Source organism: Taudactylus pleione, unplaced genomic scaffold (genome assembly GCF_031769625.1).
Source record: "Taudactylus pleione unplaced genomic scaffold, aTauple2 ptg000154l, whole genome shotgun sequence".
In the NCBI taxonomy this organism is placed as follows: Eukaryota; Metazoa; Chordata; class Amphibia; order Anura; family Myobatrachidae; genus Taudactylus; species Taudactylus pleione.
The window spans coordinates 2,877,486-2,901,085 of record NW_028284556.1 but is presented as its reverse complement, the minus strand read 5'-3'; the positions used below and the strand labels follow the sequence as shown (position 1 = coordinate 2,901,085).

The following is a 23,600-nucleotide window of genomic DNA, read 5'->3' as shown; positions in this document are numbered from 1 at the left end:
GGGTGGGATCTTGTGCAGTGACAGGAAGGAGTAGATTAGAAGAATTGAGTCTAGAGACAAACTGGTTGTGGATAGGGGGGTTGGGACTCGGGGTCTTAGATGGAGCAGAGAGACTTGGGCATCTGGAGCGAATTGCATGCACTGGCTACTGGTTCTTCAGAGTAGGAACTAGCTGCTAATCCATTTTCAGAAATTCATATTTTAAATATTGAGTTCCATTTTAGATATAGATATGCTGCTGACCATTACAAGACCAAAAATTCTTAAGCTGTTTGTTTCTTTACAGGCGATGGTGGCTTGCTACCCAGGCAAAGGAACGGGTTATGTGCGGCATGTTGACAACCCTAATGGAGATGGAAGATGTGTTACTTGTATATACTATTTGAATGCTAACTGGGATGCAAAGGTATATTGGATGTATGCTACTTTTCATGACTAAGACCTTTAAAATCCTTTTCAGATGTTCTGTTCTCTTTAAAAAGGCCAGTGTGTGATCATGTAACATTGCAGTATACGGACTCCTCTTCACTGCAGAGGCTACAGATTATTCAAACGCCAAACTCTACTCATTGTAGCAGTTTAATGTCTTTCATCAGAGTAATTACATGGTGGAAGAGAGGGCTCAGTCTGTCATTACAAGTAGATTTGCATAAGGTGCTTGAATTCTGATTATGGGGGGTATTCAATTAGGTGCGAAAAGCCATATTCGGCGAAAAGTTTTCACCAGTGACGTAATTTCGCCAGGCAAACTGCGGAAAGTCAATGCATAGGGGAAAAAAATTCGCCTATGAAAGCTGTCAGAAAAAAGTGCAGAATTGGGGTTTTGGGGTGCAAACTTGCAGGAACAACCCTGCACCCCAAAGGTAAAATGGTTTAACAAAAAATGTAACACCCCAAAAATACTTTAATTTTGGGGGGGTGAAAAAAAAACAAAGTTGGGGGATAAACTTAACTAGCGATATAGACTCAAGGGGGGTCCCCAAGTATTCCCCAGGTGTTAAGATTGCAGGTGCCTGTGGAAGGTGGAGTTTTCACATCTTTTAAAACTTCACATTAGCAACTTCCAAATATGCTAGCACCCATTTTCATGTACCCCAAATTTGCTGGGACTAGTTATTTTGCTGAAAAAATATTGCTTAATGCCATTATGCAAAGACGACAATAGCAAGTTTTTTTGGGAAAAAAAACAAAACAGAATAGCTTTAATAGTGGTACTAGAACACCCCTATAGTGATCCCCTATCATCAGCTTTTTAAGGGGTACAGAGTGTTTTCGCTGGTTTACGTTTTCGCCACTTTCTAATTGAATACGGGGATAAGCTGTGACGCTCCCCATACTTTTTTGCATGGAAAACCAGCGATGACTGTGAAAAGCCCGGCATTTGTGAAAAGTCCAGGACTTTTCGCACCTAATTGAACACGGCTCTATGTGGGAGGATGCACTGATACTGTTACAGTAATGTTTGTTGTGGACAGCTGGGTAAAAAATGTTTCAATAGATTAGACTGATAGAGGTACACTTCATTTGAAAAGTATAGTGAGCAATACTATTTGTAAAAATCTTAGGATTAACACTTGCTATATTACTGAATAACTATTGACTTTCCAGGTCTTACGGTAATGCATACTCAGTGGATGTAGTATATTTCTATACTAACCAAACTTCTTTAATACAGAAGAGCTTTTTATTGTGGAAAGTCTAAACTAGTAGACACTTGTATCGTTTACCTTTATCGTGTCGACTGTCAATGTCAACATATTATATGTACTCCATTCAACTTTGTTTAGTGACCATGGAATGACAAAGTATTCTGAGACTGCATACACTTAGGTTATTGGTCACTGGTGGTTGTAAAAAAAACAAACAAAAAAACATTGGCTATGTGAGCGCTCTGTTGCTCCCCTTCAGTTGCAAGTGGAGATATGACTGCATAGCAATTTTCCCAGCGGGTGATTAAAGTGCAAAAACTTGCTGGGATTTGTCTTTAATAAAATTGACATTTTAAAACCCACAGCTAAAATCGCTGATTAAAGGAGGATCATACTGGCTTAGGTGTGAATGATTCGAATGTAGCATTAAAAAAAAACACATAGAAAGTGCCACAAATATTACTACATTAACTAGTTTGTTTGTTTTTTTGTTTGTTTTTTTAATCTTTTATACAGGTAAATGGAGGAGTGTTAAGAATTTTCCCTGAAGGCAAGTCTCAGTTTGCTGACATTGAACCAAAATTTGATAGACTGTTGTTTTTTTGGTCTGATCGTCGCAACCCACATGAAGTTCAGCCGGCCTTTTCTACAAGGTAAATTTATTTTATACTCCAGTTTGCTGCACCTGGCATATTCAGTACAGGGCCTTCTTTGGATGCTTTACTTTGCTTCAGAATAAAGATAAAGACAACGTGGGTATATATATATATATATATATATAATCTCTTTATACTACTGTTGGGTAGAGGCTCTGGGACAGGTGCAAGAGGACTCTTGGAGGTCTCTGATTCTCTCCAGGATTTATTAGGGTGCTCTTCCATTTTCAACTGTATAGCTCTTGTGCAGCCTGTTTGTGCTATATATACACACACAGCTGCTTACATTTCAGTCTCATAGTTTTATGAGAGCATGCCAGTTTGTTATATTTCTTAGCCTGTGACCATGTCTATGAAAGCTAGGTCTCTTGTAATGTCCTTAATATACAGTTGAAGATCCATTTTGAATGTAGAATTCCGCCTAGAGAACATTTTTTTTTTCATTTTAATGAACACATTGGGTAGAACTGTTTTGGACTGGAATCAGGTCTCCCTCTCTCCCTCTCTCCCTCCATTTGTAGCTAGTTAACATTTGAAGGGGGAGGCCCTATGCTATTGGCTCTTTCCTTTGTAAGGTTATCAATGTTAATTCCTCTGCTAGGTATACAGTTTAAGTGGACTGCACAGTGCTATGCTTCTCTTTATTTCAGTAACCAGAGCATAGCTGCTTTGTTGCTAATCTCCTATGTAAATGCTCTTAAAAGGCTTGACATTGGCTACTTTTTGCATGGTGGCATAGTTCATAAGGCCAAGCAAGCATAACTGTAATCCTTATTTCAGCTTGTATTGCATATGATAGGACCACTTTTGTGTCTGCTGCTGATCACACAACAAATTAGGCAGCCAATTTTGGTTTGACCATTCAGAGTATTGCAGTATCATTTGACCAAAAAGTAAAAAATTTATCCCTGATGGTGCCTATAGTGAGTTTGCATATAGATTCCCATAGCAATCACCAAAATAGGTATTTTTTTCAGCCTTATGGAGCATACACATGGTCAGATTTGTCAGATGAATGATTTTTGACTGCATTAAAATGAATGGAATCGTCCAAGTCTGACTGCAAACACATCAGATGTCAGATATCGTTATCTGACAAACTGGAACGAGCATCGTTCATTGTCCATCGTTCAGGCATGTCAGATATGTCAGATTTTCCTTCAGATATGAACGACTGAACGATTTTTAAATCGTTATCGTTCAGATCTGAAGGAAAAATCTGACCGTGTGTATGCACCAGTACTCTTCAGAGTTATTTTCACACCAAAGTCCTCTCCTTGTAAGGTTTAAAGTAGCAGATTGAGAGAATTCTCCGTAGTTCAGACACCTTTTATTCATTTTGGTGGTATTCTTAAAAATAAGCGCAAGAAATTGCAAACAATAGTGCAGTATTGCCTTATATTACTGTGTTGTACTCGCATAAATAAACATAAAGCCTATATCCACCACATTGTAGGATCCTACAGGTCTCAATTTGCTTCTGGGACATATCAGCTGGACTCGATACACTCTCTCAAGGTATGGAACAAGTGCCAGCTTCCTGTCTCACTCTTTCCAGATACTCCCAGACAGTATTCCCTTTTAGCACTCATCCAGGATGCCACATTACCAGAGTCACCGGGGAATACTGGCTGGGAGTATCCGGAAAGGGTGCTGGTAACATGGAATCCTGAAGGACCGCTAAGGGGAACACTGGCTGGCCTATATCTGCCACAATGTGGTGGATATAAGCTTTGTTTTATTTTAGGGCAATATAAGGCAATACTGCACTATTGTTTGCAGTTTCTTGCTCTTATTTTTGAGAATACTACCAAAATGAATAAAAGGTGTCAACTACGGAGAATTCTCAATCTGCTACTTTAAACCTTTACGAGGAGAGGACTTTGGTGTGAAAATTACTGAAGAGTAAGACTTTGAAAAAAAATCAATTATTTTGGTGAATGCTATGGGAACCATCTCTGTGCATCTCTATATGCAAACTCACTATAGGTGCCATCAGGAATACATTTTAACTTTTTGGACACTTGTTTGAGGGGTTTACTGGAGAAGGCTCCTTGTATTTACAGGCTGCTAATTGTGGTGTGTTTGTGCAACATCTATAGATCCTTGTTGATTGAATTGTAATTGTTGCGTCATTTACCAATCATTTCAATCTGATTGGATGAAGAAAGTTGTTACTTGTGCACCCCTTTTTCTGTTGGCATAAGTGCGAGGTTATCTGCTAAACTGGTAGTTGGATGAAAATGGAGCTAATTTTTGCATGCTGAAGGGAAGTCTGGTTTTCAAATGGCCACGGCAGGTGCATAAATGCGGCCTTGAAGAAGGTGATGCAGGAGAGCATTTAGCAATTTTTTTTTTTTTTTTTTTTTTTTTTTTAGGAGAACTATGCCCATCAAATTTTGGGTACTTGAAAATGGGTGCAAGCATATTATTAAGTCCCTAAAATGATTTTTAAAAATTCTTCAAATATGCACCTGCTGCTACTCCCCGCAATGAAAACAAATGCCGCATACTTTGGAACCACTCTGGATTTATTATCGCTAATTTTGAATTTATTTATTTTTTTATTTTTTTTTGAGCCTGCAGCCCTAAATTCCATTCTACTTCTTTTTTTTTTTTTTTTTTCCAAAGACTTTTCACACCGGCGCAAAGTCTTGGACATTGAATACGGGGATAATGCAAACAGGCGAAAATCACGGGTTTTTCGCCTCAAATTGCTTATGGCCCTATGATACAAATGACAATTTTATATTTTTTTTTCAGAAAAGTTGCACTGGATATTTAGAGTAGGGCACAATTAACTTGGTTTACCTTTTTTTTTAAGCTTTATACATACAAGTTGGTGGGTTTTTTTTTTTTTTTTTTGCGTGTGGGGCTGGTTCTTGCAGATTGAGTCTTCTTTCATGGTCTTGAAAGTATTCTTATCTTATGACATAGATGGAGCAGTATGTGGAAGGTTCCTTTCATCTCCTGGTGGAGTGGGGTAACTGTACTCTTTAGGATTTTTTGGGGGGCAGGCTACTGTTCTGTGAGGAGGGCACACTTTAATTTTGTAGGGCAAAACTTTGGACGACTTGCTGTAGCTATTTGGCATAACAAAAAATTTTTTGTGCTAAAGTGTAGCATAATATTAAATGTAATTTCTTCTTCACAGTCCATAGGGTATCCACAGGATACCTTGGGTATAGGCGATGGCTGCAGTCATCAGGCACCTCCAGAGTTAAAGTTTTCAGCCTCCCAGGATGCACCGGGTCACCATTTTCAGAGGGGGCTGTTAACAGCCCCTGAAGCTCTTTAAATCAGCGTTGCTGCAACAAGAGCTGTACAGCATACAGTCAGTACTGACGTCTATGATGTCGCTCCTCCACCCCGCTGGACCAGAACGCCGGTACTGATCTGGAGATGCTGGTGGGTGTCTGGAGTCACAGCTAGCGGTGACCCTGGATTACCTGGACTGTGGCCGGATTCAAGGGGGTCAGGTAAGCGGCTGGATCCTGCAGAGGGTACCCGCCAATACAGTCCTAGGTCCTCAGGCAGGGGGCTCTGTGTGGAGCCAGGTATTAACCAGTGGTTCCACTAGACCACCAGGGACAGCGGGCCGCAGCTGAGCGGTAAAGCTCCAGCGTCCCAGGGGTTAATTGCATGCCAGGGGAGCGCACCTTCCCTGTCTCACAGCCGGCACCTCCCCCGCTGCAGTGCCTCTCCATAGTGATCTGGCGTGCTGTGTCAGCGCTCCTCCCCTCAGCTCTTTTTCTGAGTGAAGTGTGCAAACACTGCTGGACGCTGGATACAGGTGGCATCGTGGTCCGGGTCCCCCGCATACCTCTCCTCCGGTAAGGTCAGAGTATGCAGCACGGTTTCCTACCAGGCTCTGTCTGTGTAGTTGATCTGCTGATAGTGCAGGGATTTATTTCTGCATTGTATGTGACTTATTGCTAGCACTGACTGTCAGCCATTTTACTATCCCTGTTCTTCCTCTGCTACAGCCCGTGCGGTGTTGCAGGGTGTTTATTACTTAACAGTGAAAGTATTTTCTGTGAGGGGAGTCTCATACACTCCATTTACACTCATCATGTCTGAACGTGACTTTCCTCTTCTGCTAAAGTGTATCACATGTAATGTACCATTAGTGGAGAGTGATGGTAACACTGAGGGATTATGTAGGGCATGTTGTCTTATAGCACGCCTGATTTCTGTCACTGCACCTGTGCAGGAACCACCCTGGGCTTGTTTTGCTAAGGCACTTACAACTCTTGTGGGCCAGCTGGCGACGCACCCTGCGTTTCCCCAGATGGGGTTATCGCAGCAGTCGGTAGTGTCATCACCCATGCAAAGGTTCCCCAGGGAGTTGGTGGTACCCAAGTGTCTCCCGTTTCCTCCCCAGGTCTCACAGGAGGTTGCGTGGGTGAATTCATTGTCCAATATGGTACGGCACCTGACGAACGTTTTACAGGGGGAGTCCTCATTACAACATCCTAAGCGACCTTTAGTGTCTCAGACGGTTCAGTTTGAGGATGAAGTCTCGTCTGATGGTGAGATTTTTTACTTTTCGGACCAAGAGCCCCTTCGCACTAAGGAGGCGGAGTCAGTTTCTGAGGCTTATATTCATGAAGGACTTCCTTTTCAATCCTCTGTTAGGGCTTATTCCACTAGGTCTGTGGGTCCTTCGTGGGCAGCTCGACGTGGTGCCTCTGCTGTTCAGCTGTGCAAGGCTGCCACGTGGTCTTCTGTCCATACTTTTGTGAGGTATTATGCATTTGACACCTTTCCCTCTCAAGATGCTTCCTTCGGGTGGTGGATTCTCCTTTCAGCACAGGAGCATCCCCACCCTTAAAGGATACTGCTTTGGGACATCCCCAAGGTATCCTGTGGGTACCCTATGGACCCTGATGTAGAAAATGAGATATGCTAAAAACTTACCTTTTGTTATCTCTATTTCTACGAAGTCCATAGGGTTCCACAGACTCCCGTCCTGTCGCACCTGTACTGCAGATGGGCTTTGCTCTGGTTACTGGTTTTTCCATCTCCTTCTGGTGAGAATGTGATTCTTGTGTGTTACAGAACTTTCTACTCTCCTCCTCCTACTCTGGTCTATGGCTTGGTACGTAACTGATTTGCCTTGGCTCGGGGGTGGGGTATAGGAGGGGGAGGCAGAAAACTTTAACTCTGAGGTGCCCGATGACTGCCACCATCGCCTATACCCAAGGTATCCTGTGGAACCCTATGGACTTCGTAGAAATAGAGATAACAAGGGTAAGTTCTTACCATATCTCATAATATTTATGCTATGCCATTTGACCAACCCACATGCCCCTCAAACCACCCTACATATACCACAAACCATGCCCCTTCAAAGCGTTAGTTACTTGCAGGAGAACAGATCACCGAGCAGTCTGTCCCCAGGAAGAAGAGGTGATTCAGACTTGAGTTTGGCTACTGCACGAGGAGCTGGTCTGTTAATGACCATGAACCTGAAATGGCCATTTCTCACTGGCGTCTCCTGTTATCTGGAGACACAGTGGGACTGGCAGTGTTCTCTCCAGAAAATTTTTCCAGCTGAGTGGTATAAAGAAGTAGCTGGGTGGGGGCCTTCACAATAATGTCTTAAACACTGACCTTATAGTTTAAACTTGGAGCACTCTCCCTGGCTCCAATACGGCACATCCCCGTATAACCTACTGTACTGCCTGGCACTCCCTCTCGCCCCAATGTTGTCCTGTTGTCCAGAACCTTCACTAATGTGTCCTTTATAGCAGGAGGGCACAGATGCCAGATGCACTGAGAGCTAAGGGTGTATCTAAGGGTCCGAGCACCCCTGGCAAATTAAGGGACTAGCACTCTGACCCCCCATTCCCCCACCCCACCATAATTTAGGAAAAACAGGAGACAGTTGCTCAATTTCCCATCACATATAAAAATCATGACAGACAATGAAAGGAGGATGTTACTCACTCCGCAGTTGAAGAACAGCATGACTGGGTGCCTTTTGTGGGAGACAATGTATGTAGCGGATGTAGAACAACAGCACTCACAGGACTTCCAACACACAGGTTATATACACATAAAGCTATATCAACTTTTCTGTTTAACAGTCTGCCAATCATTTTTGCTCTGTGGCTGCACTAATGACCCAGGGTCCCTCTCCCTTCAGCAGTAGCTCACCACTTTGGATCACATCAATAACGAAGATCCGATCTCAGACACACTGCTGGCCAGGTGTACTGTTCCCCCCCCCCCCCCCCCCTCCTAAATCCGGCTCTACCTGTTCTCCTCCCTTATTATGAGACACTGCTACGGCTGTCCAGACTCCAGAGTTTGCGCAGCTGTCTTGATTGCAGCCTATCCAAGCGGAGTCTCTGTAGTCAAAGACTCCATCCCACGAAAGTGGCAGTCCCATTGGTGGTGGCTGGCAGCTTGGCATCACATCCGGCATCTGTGTCAGGGCCACATTGAGGGTGACCGGGCAACAGGTGACACGGCACACTGGGGCTGGATGGAGTGCCGGCCGGTGAGCTGTTTCTGCTGGGCGGTGTGCGGTTTTTCTCACAAGGAAGATACAGATCCAGCCCCCATGTGTTTCACCAGATAGTAGAGGAGGCGGCACAAAAACTCCTAATTCGACCACTGCTCTCTCCAGACTTTGTCCTGAGTTCAGCTGGAGGGCTCTGTCAGCGGCCAGCGGGGCGTCTCAATTAAGGGCAAGGCACATTTTTAGTGTTCTAAAGAAGTCTAGTAGGATCACTATGTATGTAATTATTGCTAATATCTATACATATGTGTATTTACTATCAAGTTTGGCTCCAGATCTTATTCCACAGTGGAGATCCCATTTTGTTCAGCAATAAACGCTTAACTTTTTTGCCAACATGTGCTTTCTCGTGTAGGTACTCTGTCACTCTATGTAATATATCTGAATCTTTTGCCACTGATATGATTTGCTTCTGAAAGTAGACATAAATTCTATGGTGCTATGAAATTATTGCATTTGGCTAGTGTGGGTAGGATCTACTAAACTGAATCTGCCAAAACTCCGAAAACGTAAGTTTTCGGAGTTTTGAATGCATTTCCCATATGTGCAAAGCTCCGGAAAGCCAAACTTTCTGCACCATGTACCCGGTAGGTAACGCCATCTATATATGCTGTTGCCTAATAGAAGCCTATTTGTTTCTGTCAGCATTCTTCCCTGCGAGGGATCCAATAGGATCACTCACCATGTCCCCAACGGGTTGGCTTCAGCGCATGCCCAGAATGGCTACCGTCTCTTAAACACTGAGGTCAGAACTGCGCTTTTTGGAAGAGCTGTCCTTCTATGTGCACACCAGTGGGGTGTATCGCCTTCATAATGCGATACTTAATACATCCCGCCCTGCGTGAGCTACCATGCTTGGAGATGTTGCTCAGCCATAGGATCGCTAACGTGGGAGACTTTAGCTCTTTGCAGAAGTCAATATGGCACAACATTAATGCTGCCCACTGACTTTTAAGTATGTGCATAATCTACATTTCTCAACTTATTGGATCTGTTCCATCACTGAAGTCTTATGACCTTTTGTGTGTGCTTTCTCATTTCTAGGTATGCAATAACTATCTGGTATTTCGATGCAGATGAAAGAGCACGAGCTAAAGAAAAGTATCAAACAGGTAATTTTGTCAAGTGTATGTGACTAAACTCAGTCATGCTAATTGAGGGCCCCAGCTAAAATCATTTCTTTATAAAGCCTATCCTCTCCCCCCTCATGCTACACAATACACACCCCATAATACATGATGCACAAAATAACACCTGGGCTGATATGGCTTCCTGGTTTTGAATATAATTGTATGATGTTCATCCTAAATCATCGATAATATAATAGAGCAAAGTTGAGAAAAGGTTCCACAGGACAGCTCAAAATAGCTTCTTACCATTGCGTGATTTATTGCTATTTTCTGAGGAGGAATAAAGGTTATGATGACGACTTAGATGAAATGTAACTAGTGTATATACTGATAGTCCATCAAGCATCTTCTCTCATTTGTCAAATTAATGTGTTATGCTGAAAGTGATGTCAGTCATCCTCACCCCTCCCAAATGATCATTTATATGGCATTTAAAAAAAGTGAAAAAATTTTGTACCTGTAAAACTTTACAAATGCACTTATTTTAAATAGGATGAATTTATTATCCACTTCTATTGCACATTGGCCAGCCTGCTGATGTAAAGTCTCACCCCAAGCATGTACATGAGGTTATTGGAAGCTGCTACTGATTTATATTGTATTCTCTGCTCCCTTGGAATATTTTCTGCCACACTAGCACTGCGTCCTCTGCAGAACTCTCTGCTCAACTGTTATTCCACCAATAACCTCTGTAGAGTTTTCCTCTTGGCATCTCATTCCTCAGTCATTTCAGCTATAATAAATGAAGGACCTCTATTTTTAAAATGCAGCTGTGGTTTCAAAATGGGGAGAAAATGCCTTAAGCTGGCCACATATCTAAAGATTATTATTCCAGCTAGTAAATGGTAATGTGTGGAAGAAAATGACAATCAACCATTTGCTGCCAAACTGTTATTTCAAAAATGTCACACCTGGACGCTATCACATTGGTACCCAACCCTTCCCACTGTATTACTTCACTCCGTTCCCAGCGCAGTCGTTCTCATCTTCAGCTGGTTTGTCCAGTCACTGGAGTGGGGCGCAGACTGGCTATGTGGAGTTAGTGGTGTACACCTTTTATTAGGGTGTGCGGACTGACTGGAAATACAATACGCAATCCAATCTGCACTTAAATTCTGCAAAAATAACTTTAAAAAAAAAAAGTTGAACACTTGACACTAATAATTTATAAACTTCTTCTAGAAGAACAATGAGATTCTTCGTGCACATGTTGATCAAACATATATAATGTGTGTGGGTATATTTATATTATTGTATTTAGTGTTCACTCTAGGTCCAGCGCCGGACCTAGACAAAGGGAACTTCTGCGAGCGCCCAAGAAAGGGCGTGGTCAAGGAAAAGGGGACGTTTCTTTGACTCGTCCCCTTTTTGTCACTTTTGGGGCATGCCGGGCAGCCTCAAAGCGCTGCGGTCACTGAATGGATGCCGGACGCATGCACCCGGCATCCATTCACCGGCGGTGACCGCTGCACCTCAGTTTTCCTCACCTGCGGCACACTGGCCCACGGGAGGGGACAGAACCCGCAGGCTGTCTCAGCAGGGTGCTGCGCCAGAGGGCAGGTTGCTTTGTGCCCTTTAAAAATGGGGCAGGATGCGGCACACCGCCTTCCTGAAACAGCCTAGCGGGAATGCTATGTATGTAAAAGGTTTCTTTCCTCTTTGAAGTAGTGAGTAGAGGTCACTATTTTGATACAAGGCTAATTCAATTGGTAGAGGATATTTGATTACACAATGTATACTGCACTAGTAGGTGTCTTCTGTCTTTTATGTATGGCCAATAATATAAAGTAATAACAAATCTTCCTTTAAAAGCATACATTATGAAAAGTTACCTCTGTATCCCTTTATCAGAAAGGCACTTGTGTTCCATCCAGATAAAAAAAAATGGACAATGAAGAAAAACATGATTTGTGATTTGGCAATCTTGCTGTGCCAAGCAATTTTGAAGTGCATCTGCTATGTTAAAGCAAATACTTAAAAAAAAAAAAAAAAAGGTGCAAGCACACGTAGAGCATGTCCTCAGTTATTCTGGGTCCATAGTGATGTGTGAACAGTAACCTTAGCTTCAAACAAGTATTTTGTGACACTTGTCTGCTTAAGATGCATGAAAGCATGTCGAAGGATCTGTATATATGGATGTTCAAATGCGATGCTAGTTAACCACTAGATAAAGCATGGTAATTTGTTCTTGTTTTAAGAGCGCAATGAAGACTCCTTCAAAGCATGCTAAAACTATATATGCATGAAAGCTTTACTGCAATCTTCCAGCAGAGTAGTGTACAACGAACTTGGGGAAAAAAAGCTCACACTTCCTGTCAGACATACTTTCTCCAAAACACAGGATGTATAATTGTGGCTATGAGGAAGTGGTTTGTTAAAGCGTGGGATTTTGTTATGAATGTATAGTGATTTTTGTTTGTGTGGTTTTTTCCTTAAAGACTTCTTACACTCATTACAACATAACTCATGGACAAATTAATTGCTCTGAAGGTGGCTCAGCATAGTATTGTATTTACCATTTGCGGAAGTGCCCAAAATAAATGTAATTAAAGTGTCATGTGGAACCAATCATGAGAGGCAAACCTCATTAAAACAAACTTCAAAGTGACAGAGGAGGTACTGATGGGCACCTTACGATAGCACAGTAGGGATACATATAGCTATGTGCTGTTCTCCAGTGGTTGTAGTTACATTGAATTAAGGTGTAAATGCTAACTTTATCTGTGGATTTGTTGATTCACTTGACTGGAAATGAGCACATGTGAAATTTTAAATCAGTATTAGTATTTTATTTTTTTGTATTGCTGATAACAAGTATACCCTCTAAACCACTGGCGAGACAACCTGATATACTGCAAGAGCTGAACGTGTGGACTCTTCCAAGATCTCTGCATCCAAATTAGTTCTGCGATCCCCTTTGGTAGCCATTGTGATGCATGCACAGTGCGGCTCAGTCGCACGCTCAGACTGGTAATAACGTTTTGCGTCTGACAAAGACACTGCATTCACCTCCTAAATCAGTCCCACAGTATTCAGTAGTTTTAATACCAACTGAGCATTCTCTTAAGGAGCATATGGCAGGTCAGGCTTTTCAACACTTGTGTTTTTTTTTTTTTTTTTTTTTTTTTTAATTCAAGTCCACATATCTCATTCCGAAAGAGAGATTCATCTAACTTTTTAATGTCTGTCTTTACCGGTCCACTGAGTCGGGGGGACACTTAGCTCCTGTAGTGAGTTGCAGCCTTCCCCTCGCTTTGCAGTTGTGGCATCAATTTGCAGCTCCGACCCGGCGGGCGCTCATGCCACTCGCGGAACTGTGATTCCTCATCCTGCTCCCTGGGGGTACTTGTCACCTGTCCGGAGGCTCTGCAGTTGTCACCACTACCAACGTGCCTGCTCCAGTCACTCCTTGGTCTTGCTACACCCACTCAAGCCAGCACACAGCCCCTGGGATCAGAACCTCGTGCTGCATCCGGGGTCCCTCTGGTGCCATCTCTTGGGGTGGTCCCTGCCTCCTTGCTGCCCCCGATCGCTGCTGCAGCTGTTACCAAGTCCCGGGTGATCTCCCAGTTGGCTGCCATTACTACCTGTGCAGGATCTCCAGAGCAGCCTCGGCTATCAGCACAGCTACAGTCTGTGACTCACAATTAGGCACTGCAGCCACTAGAGTATCTCCTGACCGTGCCTCTCACACAGATCCTGTTAAACCCGCTGCCTCCTGACCTTCTGGAGTCCCACTGCATTCTGCCGGACCCAAGTAGAGGTAGGCGAGATACTTGACTACTGATTGTTTCAGTCTTCTAAGCTGCTCTGGCCCTACATTATAAGCTACTGGGAGGCACCATTTTAGTCTCTCCACATCTCCTAGCCAGATCTACTGCTGATTCTGGGCTGATCGATTTGCAAGTCTCCCCTCTACAAGCAACTACATCAATCAATCAACCACCAGTTGACATGCTTGCTGCTAATTTCATTTATATTTGTCTATGTGGACCTTCTATGACAGTCCTCCCTGTCTTCTGACACTCCTTCAGCCCCCTTTCATTTCTGCAAGGGATTTTTCTATACTGTACTCTTTCCCTGATCGTGCTGGGGTCATACCCTCCTGTGGTGCTTTTCAGGCCTTCTAACTCAGTACAGTACTATAAATCTTCTCTATTATAATCCTTTATATCTGCACTAATAGTTCAGGACACTTCCTCCTAGCTCACTATTGCTCCATCCGTGTTGCCTATAATTAATTACCATGAACAGGTCTACCACGAATACCAGAAAGTGGATGGGTGGAGACATTGTCGCTTTTGGAGAAATGTTGGGGAAACCACCCACGCTCACTGAACCCTCCTCCCTTACCTCTCTCAGATGGACTGAGACTATTAATCTTCATCCACCAAAGAGGACAGCATGGCCCTACGTTCTCCTCCTTTTATTACAGATTTTAAAGAATCCTTGGAAACTAAATTGGATAAAGCGGTTTGATCCATCAGATCTGATCTCTCCGTTATCCGCCAGAACCTCTAAACTAGAGTCTCGTCAAGATATTCTCCAAAAAGCCCGAAATGAGACCCACAGGGACTTGGATCACATCATTCAAAACCTAGCTGACCTTTTCACTAAATATGAAAATCTAGACAACCGGGAGAGAAGAAATGATCTCCAAATCCACAATATCCCAGAATCTATATCCCCAGATGGCCTAGAGACCTACCTTCACAAGATGTTCTCCCGCGTCCTTCCGGACCATGGCTCTCACAAAATACCTTGAGTTGGCAATCCCTCAAGGGATGTTCACTTTAAGGATAGAGAATGAATTCTAGCACAAACATGCAGCAAACCATACATTCTCTGACAGCACCAGACTCCAGTTCTTTCAGGACTTAGCCCCTATCACGATCTTCAAACGTTGGGAACTTCGGGATCTGGCAAGTGCACTACGTGACCGTGGAATTCGCTATTGCTTCCCCTTCAAGTTATTGGTTGACTTCAATGGCAAACCGGTTGTTGTAAGATCTCAGACGGTAAAGTATTTTCTCTCACCTAGAAGACTCTGGTCCTCCTTCTACCTCAGAGGATCCTTAACTACTTTCTCTGTAATTATTTTCCGAACTCCGCCTTCCCGCTCAGAACATTATGAATCTAACAAGGTGATATCCTCTTCCGAACCCCCCCCCCCCCCCTCTTATAGGGATGTTTGAACTGTTCTCAAAGTCTCCACTCAGTGAATATTTAATATTTTCCTCTTGGGTTTTCTCATTTTGAAGTCTAATGTGTGAAGTTTCTTGTATTATATTAGTATGCTCAAATTTTGGTTATGTTGCCCTTTGACAGGTTAGTGTTCTTAACAGTATGCCTCCTTGAGGGTCCTTGGAGCATTCCAGATGCTACAGTCTTGCACATGGGTTCCATACTAGATGTCTTCATATCACACCCATTTCTGGGGTCTGCATGGGGCCCTCCAATGAGTTCATCAGGATCGCTCTAAAAAGTGCTGATGGTTATTTTATCCTCACTCTTCTGGGCCTCCTTATCCTATCTCTTCTCCTCTCCCTTTGACTTCCAACAATGACCTGAATATACTTTAAGATTGGTCTTTACATTCATTCCTTTCACACTAGACCACCGCTGGAGGGTTTTGAATCTGACTTCCACACACCACACCTCTTATATCTTCAAGTTTCCTCTGATTTTTTTTTTTCCCCTCTCTTAAATCCACCCGTCCCAGTATCTCGACAGTAGCAGTTTATCCAATTTGCTACCTCTTTAAACTGTACAGTGCAGACTTCCATGTGTCTTCCTCTGCCGGACACAAGGAATTTCCAGCTGGACCCTTTCCCACTGTCTTCCCCCTCTAATCAGCTGCTACTTCCTTATCCCCTTGCGAGTCTGGGATCCCCTCTCCTCATCTTAACCCAACTCTTCATTGAATTCTCCTGCAATGTTGCTGATTTTTACATCCCTGAACGCAAAGTGTTTAAATACTGCCCCAAAAGAACTCCTCGCTTTTTAGACCCATTCATGGTTTCAAGCCTGGGATTGTCCTGATCCAAGATACCACTTCAAAGCCCAATTACACCCCTCTCTACAATCAAAGCATTTGCCATCTGCGTATTATCCCTCCAGCCAATTGAAACATAATGGGGTGGTGATACTGATTAACAGTAAAATTCTTTTTGTCCTACATTTGGTATACACAGACTTAGATGGGCGATATAATATTTTAACCGGCAAAATAGGTAATGTAGAATGCACAATAGCCAATGTATATGCCCCCAACACCGGCCAGATCTCATTCTTCAATTCCTACTCGAAATTGAATAAACTTAGAATGGGTTCTCATTGTGGGTGGAGACTTCAATGCTGTCCTTAATTGTGAATTTGATAAACCACTCCCCCCCCCCCCCTCCTTGAATAAACACCTTTTGGGAGTCGGGTCTTTTTGATGCTAGTGTCCCTAAACCGCTCTACTGGCCAAAACCTCAACCCCCCCCCCCCATTGGCGTAATCAAAAATTTTATGAAAAGAGTAATAACGCAGACATCATATTAGCTAACTGGCTGAAAGCTCTGAGGGCCCAGACTGCTATCACAGTCCTGAAAGATGATCACGGCACCAATCAGTATAACCCAACTGCCATCAACTCACTATTTTAAGACCTACTAGAAACTCCTATATAACCTTCCCAAATCCCCCACTACGTCTCCTACTACCGACTTTGACCACAGAATACTTGACGTCTTGTAATCTTCCTCACATAGACCCTGCGACCTCTCTCGCCCTGGACAACCCCATTTCTTAAAACGCACACTCCCTCCAAAGCTCCTGGGCCCGATGGATCCCCATGGTCTTATTATAAGACTTTCCAATCCTCTCTACCTCACTTAACCGTGACTTTCAACCACATTCTGGAAGGTGCTCCAATTTTCTCAGATACTTCTAAAGCCACTATTGCAGTCCTCCCAAAACCCAACAAAGATCGCCTATCTGTGTCCAACTACTGGCTCATCTCTCTTCTCAACTCCTTTTTTTGAATTTTTTTTTTTCCAAAGTACTCGCAGGCACTTGACAATACCAGACGCGCAATTTATATTTACTACATCAAAACCCATAAACTTTCCTCTCTGCTTGCCCTGGATGCGGAGAAGGCCTTTTGATGGTGTCACCTGGCCTTTCATGTCCCAGACGCTACACCTTTTTTTTGTTTTCCGGGGTAAGTTCCTTGCAGCTATCCAAGCACTCCACCATAACCCATCTGTCAGTTTCGGCGGGTGGTTTAAAATCTGACCCTATCCCGATCACCAATGACACTAGGCAGGGATGTCCCTTATCGCCACTTGTAATTGCTCTTATCATCGAATCACTTGCTTCCCGAATATGGGCTAGTCCTGTTATAGCTGGCGTAGAAATTAAACACTCCAAATACACCCTATCCCTATTCGCTGACGACATACTCCTTATGCTGACAAAACCACTCACATCCCTTTTAAACCTTTTTCCGTGAACTCTCTCCTTATGGCGATCTCTCGGGTTATAAAGTCAACCACTCCAAATCTGAAGCTCTTCCCCCTTCATCTCCCTGGGAGCATGAAGACACTGCTACAATTAAATTTTGACTTCCAGTGGAAGAGAGACTCGCTGAATTACCTTGGGATTTTCATCACAATCGTACAGCTTCCTCCACAAATCTAATTAATCTACTCCGTTTATTGAGCAGTTAAGAAAACAACTAATATAGAAAGAGTTGATTTTGTCCTGACCGAATGCAGCTCAGTGCTTTTGGTAGACACACAGAGCCTAATTGAGAATCACATGCAAATCAGCTGCATCTGAGATTTTTCGTATTGTGAACGCGTACAAGGCTGTCCGAGGTGGACATGTGCATCTCGGCAGAACCATGGAGTCTATTCAGAGAAGCAGGGAAGTGGGCTGTATCTTCTGTGTAAATGGACGGCAACAAGGTGTTCACACTTGCATTAACAGGGTCGCTGCACCTGATAATCATTAAATTATCAGGGATTTTTTTTTTTTTCCACTGCCTGTGCAGTTGTGAGCATAAATCCCAGATAAGTGCTGCACTTCGGGGCTAATTGAATAGCCTTGGGATCAAAATTACTGCAGCTGATTAAATTCCTCCCTATGGGCCTGATTCAGAGCCGGACGCTCTGACCAGAGCGCTCGCTCTGAATCAGGGCCCTCCTCCATGAAAATGGAGCGGCCTCCTGGCCGCTCGTATAGCTGTGGGTGACCACCCACAGCATATGCGAGCGGCCAAAAGGATGGTCGCGTTGGTCTTGACCATCGCGACCATCGGACTTGCGACGGACTCCCTGCGGTAGGGTCTCCTGCCGCAAACCCTAGAGTGATTTTGGCTCTATCAGAGCCAAAATCACTCCCACTGACATCACTAGTGATGTCAGTGGGGCCGGCTTCAGACGGTAGGCGTTCCCATGGGAACGCCTCCGTCTGGCCGCCACGCCCACCAAAGGGGGCGTGCTGTCAATCAACATCGACAGCACGCCCCTTTTGGTACGAGAACCGGAGCGATGGAAAGCCCGTCGCTCCCCGGGTCTCACGCATGCGCACGACGGAGCTCACTCCGTCGTGCGCATGCGCAGTGGGGAACATCGACCCACTTGTGAGCGTACTGCTGCTCGCGAGGGGTTCTGAATGACCCCCTATGTCAGGACTACCTTCAAGGGAAAGCTGTTGTATCCAAATCATGGAATGGCCTGCAGTCTCCATGCTTACTCAAAGAATGCCACAAGTGTGTGGTAATTATGTCTGCTAAAAGTGGCTACTTTGAATCAAAAGATTAGATTTAAATTCTATATCTATTATCCCTGATTATTTCTTCTATGCTTTCGTTTCAGAGTACATTAAGACATTCATGCTGTACATTTAAATAAAAACATGAATATTGAAGTTTAACACCCCTAATTTTGTCCTATTAGTCTTGCTTGTGTGTCTTTTCATTGCTGAAATTCAGGTTTCAAATAGTTTTGATATATCAGGGATATTAACATTGACGTTTATGTGACTTATGATTTGTCATCCTAAAATCCCTTGTGAGGGTAATTCAAATTGCGCTCTCTAGGCCTCAATAACTCAACGCCATCACTGCTTATATTTTTTTTATTTTTTTTTGAGGGGGGTTGCAGTATGTTTGAGAGATATAGTGTGTGTAAAAGAGCTATCATAGATCATTTTTATTTTTTTGCTTAATTTTGGTCTTGCTAGCCTGTGCAAGAGGAAGTGAGCTGCTGTTGATACGAGGCTAGTGTTCATTGAATAATTACTGATTAGTAGTTTAAGATTCATTGGTGGTCCCTTGAGTCGTTGGTAAGCACTTTCGTTTCCTGCAGTTGTTATACAGTATGTTCCTGTATGCCCCCCATTGTGAGTCCTAAATAGGTTTATTGCAAGGCAGAGCTGACTGGATTGTTTAAAGCAAAACTCAGTGTTGAAATTTTAATTTTTTTTTTTTTTTTTTTTAGATAATTTATTGATATATACATTAACAGCACATTCAACCCAGTTTTACAGGTTTCCTATATAATAAAGTGTAAATGTTTCTGCAGAAATACTTTCTGTACTGCCAGATTTATGCACCACCAATGTGCTCTTTCTAGATATGACCTTCAATTTGTGTGCTAAAACATCAATGCCTTCTTTCTGCATCATATGTAAATTCTATGTATGTATTTATTATAATGCAATATATTTTCTCTCTGAGAGCGCTTAAGTAACTTCTTCACTGGAGAATTAAAAGTCTGTACTGGGTAAACACTTCAAAATACTATTTAAGTATAAGCACATTCACATCTAAAAACCTAGTAGTTTTTGTGGACAAAAAGCTGTTGACACCCTTGTAAAAACAACATAATAAAATTTATTACAATAAAAAAACATTTTGTACAGTACCAATACAAATTTAGGTTCCATATTTGAACATGGATGATTCACCCATAGGTTTAAAGCATGTATTTGTAGTGGCGTAGTCACCAAATTAGGATCAAAAACCGTTACCTTTATGTGTTTAGTCTCCTTGGAGACTTCTTCAGGGGTTAATCTCTGCGCTTTCACATAAAGGAATACATACTGGAAGTTCCAGTTGGTCTCAAATATACTGGAATGATGGATAGTCTAAGGTAACACTTGGTTCTCAGTAAAAGTTGGCAGGTTTCACACCTCAGATATTTCAAATCCCTCACATATTCCCAGAACGGCCTTTTCTTAATTCTCCAGTAAAAACTGTAAGTTACTTAAGCGCTCTCTCAGACCTTTTTCTATCTCTATTATCCAGTCCCACTAATAGGGGACTCTGTATGAGTAGCTGCTAGGTTTAGTTCTCTGTATAGGCGCAGGATAAGGGTGGTTTGTATAATATACAGACATGCATATGCAGCCCTAGGTCTTGTTTTTGAAGTGCAGAAAAGCAAATTCTCCCCCCCCCCCCCCCCCCTAGAGGTATGTCAGATGGGATGTGGTGATTCTGGCGGTCAGAATACCGTCGCCGGAATCCTGGCCGCCAGAATCCCAGAGGTAAGTAGCTGGGTTAGGCACTAGGGGGTGAGGTTAGGTTCAGGCACCGGAAAGGGGGATGGTTAGGATACCAACTGACTGTCTGTATCCTAACCCTGTCAGGATGCCGGCATCCTGTACCCATCCCCTGTCAGATATTTGGATCCTGTGTACATAGTGACAGTCTTGTTATGCAGACATGCTTGTTGATACTATTGGCAACAAACCCTCTGTATTTTTGGGTCCATATTTAAGCAGTGTATGATATGTGAAATTATCTATATCAAATTGTTCTTTAAAAGTGCATCTTTTACTGTTACATCACCTTCTTGGCTTATTGTGGCCACTGGTTTTCTCTTTACTAAGTTCTAAAGTGATGGGGTGAAGTACATGCATTGTAAACCTGCAAACAAGTATTTCAGAATGATCTAAGTAGGAGTGAGCATGAAATATCGCTGAGAAATTCACAGAAGAGCATACTTTGGATATGTAGCGACCACAGTATTTTAGAGTACAGTGCAGAATGCAGGCATTGTTCCTACAAACATCAGATAATCATGGTCATATGAGTCATTCTTCAATGTGTAGATGAATACGTGACCGTTGCACCAGTCCATCAATCTCTCATATACTACATATTTGACTATAAGGGAAAGTTACTCATTGGCAGGAGTTGCATGCAGGCTACAAATCTAAAGTTGCATTGTTTACCGGGTTAGGGCTCATCCAGAATCCGCATAAACTCCTAGAATCTAGCGGGGAGGTCTTCACCTGTAACAGCTGCCCTTCCCTTAGAAATGTATGATCTCCGCAGTACTAGATGGCACTGTGACATAAGATCAGGATAGTAGTGAGAACCGGCTGGTAACAGGAAGCCGTATACCTGAGGCGGGGAGTAATGTAGGAAACTAGGAGGTAGTAGTGGAGTCTGGTAGCAATATGCAGGCTGCATAGGAACCAGATGCTGCAAGAGTACAGGTGGTAATGGAGGAATACCAGAGGATATCTAAGGCGTAGGATAGGGTATTAAGACCAGCACAGCAGGACACTGAAAAGCCTTGCAAGAACTTAGCAGAATACAGTGCAGCCTGGAACCAGGGATACAGGGTACAGGAGTCAAGAAATAGTAATGGGAGCATGGTGGGGCAGGTCAGCTAACTTGCAGGGCAAGAGCGCTATAACCGGCAGTGAAGCTTGGCCCATTTCTGATATGCCCTCCCTGTCTTATATTAGATTGTCCGAACTGGGACAACCCCTTGCATAAATCCTACATAGAGAAGCAGCCAGAAAGGTGCCCCGGCTGCTTGGTATCAGCTGGGACCATTTGCTAGTAAGACTGCTGCAGAACCAGATTGCTTGGCAACAGCCAGAATGCAAGCGGCCAGTGTGAGCCCTCACAGTGCAGCTCACGGGACCAGAAAGGTTTACCAGTGCTATTGATGGTAGGGACATAGGCGGGCAATGCGAGCCGTTGAGTAGCATGGCAGCTCATAGCCATGTTCTTCATGCCAGTGTTAATATTGGTTCATATTTAAGAACGGAATACTTTTGTAGTGTTTTTAGGTGTGTTCGTTCATGTGATTTTTAAGGAAAATTATTACTGTAGCCATAGCATAAATTGGCATATAAAGGGTATAACCTCTATCATAATATACCGTATGTACTAAAGTGCCTGCCTGAGCATTGATTCTCGAGTTGCTATTTGAAGAATTACACATTGCCAACTTTTTTTTTTTTTTTGTCTTTTCTTTAGGTGAAAAGTCTGTGAGAATTGAGCTGAACAAGTCATCTGATGAAACTGCGAAAGAAGTCTGCTGAAAATCCGAACCAGCAGCGCTTCTAGTCTACCTTCTGTGTACACAGTATATGTCCTGATTACAATGGATGCTGAGTTACAGCATGTACAAGGGAATCTGGGCTGTATTATGTTGTGAATGTAAATAATAAAATGTATGTATGATTCTACATTTATATGATTTACCAAATCAGTAGACTTAAAAATATTCACTGGTCTGCTGCACATAGACCAGTGCTGCCAATGCTTTATGAAATGGGACTTTTGTATTAAATGGGTTTGTTTTTTCTTTTTCCTGTTCTAACGAGTTTGTTTATCCTCCCTGAAAGTAACTAGAAAATCTACTGTACCCTTTTTTTTATTTTTTACGTTTTTTTTTTTTTTTTTTTTGTTATAAGGTACACTCTGAGGTAAATGCCTTGCAGCCTACAGTAGACCTTTTAATACACAAATGTAAAACTTTTGCTACAATGTCTGAACTAACACTTACATCCACTATATGATATAATTTGTTAATAGAATATTGAGGTTACATGATGACACAAAGCACTAATGATTATTCCATTTCATAGCTCTATGGTTAGGGTGCACTGCAGAAACTGTATAAGGAGAAAATACATAGTTGTTGCAGCGATTGCACACGTGTCCTCCAATCACTTTAGAATTTATCTGTATAAACTACATACATAGGAGCAGTTGGGAAACTGGATGGAAATGACAAATTGTGAATTGCTGCTGTACCTCACTTTAAACATAGAGCATATGTAAATAATGGTCATATTTAGAGTAAGTGTTTTGATTTGCTGTTTAAAACTATTGGTCTTTTAGTGTCAACTGACATACTAAAAAGATTATTTCTTTTTGTCTACTAGAAAAGTAATGTAAAAGCCTAGCTCCTGAGCCATTGATTATGAAGAATCCTAGAATTAATGTGCATATAAACTTGAAGTGCCTGTACTGAATTCCAATTTATTTTATTTTTTACAAAATACATTATTTTAAATTATTATTTCTTCACTGTTTAATTGTTAACCTCTAATCCTTCATATTACCCGTTTTAGCTAGTTGCAGTAATTTTGTAGTAGAATACACATGCAAATGCAATACTGGCTTTAGTTTAAACTGCAGAAATAACCAATAACAATGCTATTTAATTTGAATCATTATCAATCATCTTTTTGAAATGCAGGTGGATGACCGCATACTGTACATGGCCTGTCATCGAAAGTGGCAGGTTCCCGGTATGTAGGTAAACTGGTTTGTACTGTCGCCCAGTGTTCATGCAAGTGGCAGAATCAGACCATGTGTATGCATTTCATGGTT

General features: G+C 42.6%; 1 protein-coding gene across 1 annotated transcript in view; it reads left to right on the top strand.

Annotated features, from left to right (window-relative positions):
* EGLN1 (egl-9 family hypoxia inducible factor 1) overlaps positions 1-22,645 on the top strand; it is a 36,161-nt gene extending 13,516 nt beyond the window's left edge. The window contains exons 2-5 of the mRNA XM_088474336.1: positions 287-406; positions 2,166-2,302; positions 9,879-9,946; positions 22,236-22,645. Of these exons, the coding sequence (XP_088330462.1) occupies positions 287-406; positions 2,166-2,302; positions 9,879-9,946; positions 22,236-22,300 (390 nt within the window). The 3' untranslated portion in view covers positions 22,301-22,645. The remainder of the gene's footprint in view (positions 1-286; positions 407-2,165; positions 2,303-9,878; positions 9,947-22,235) is intronic.
* Positions 22,646-23,600: the final 955 nt, after the last annotated feature.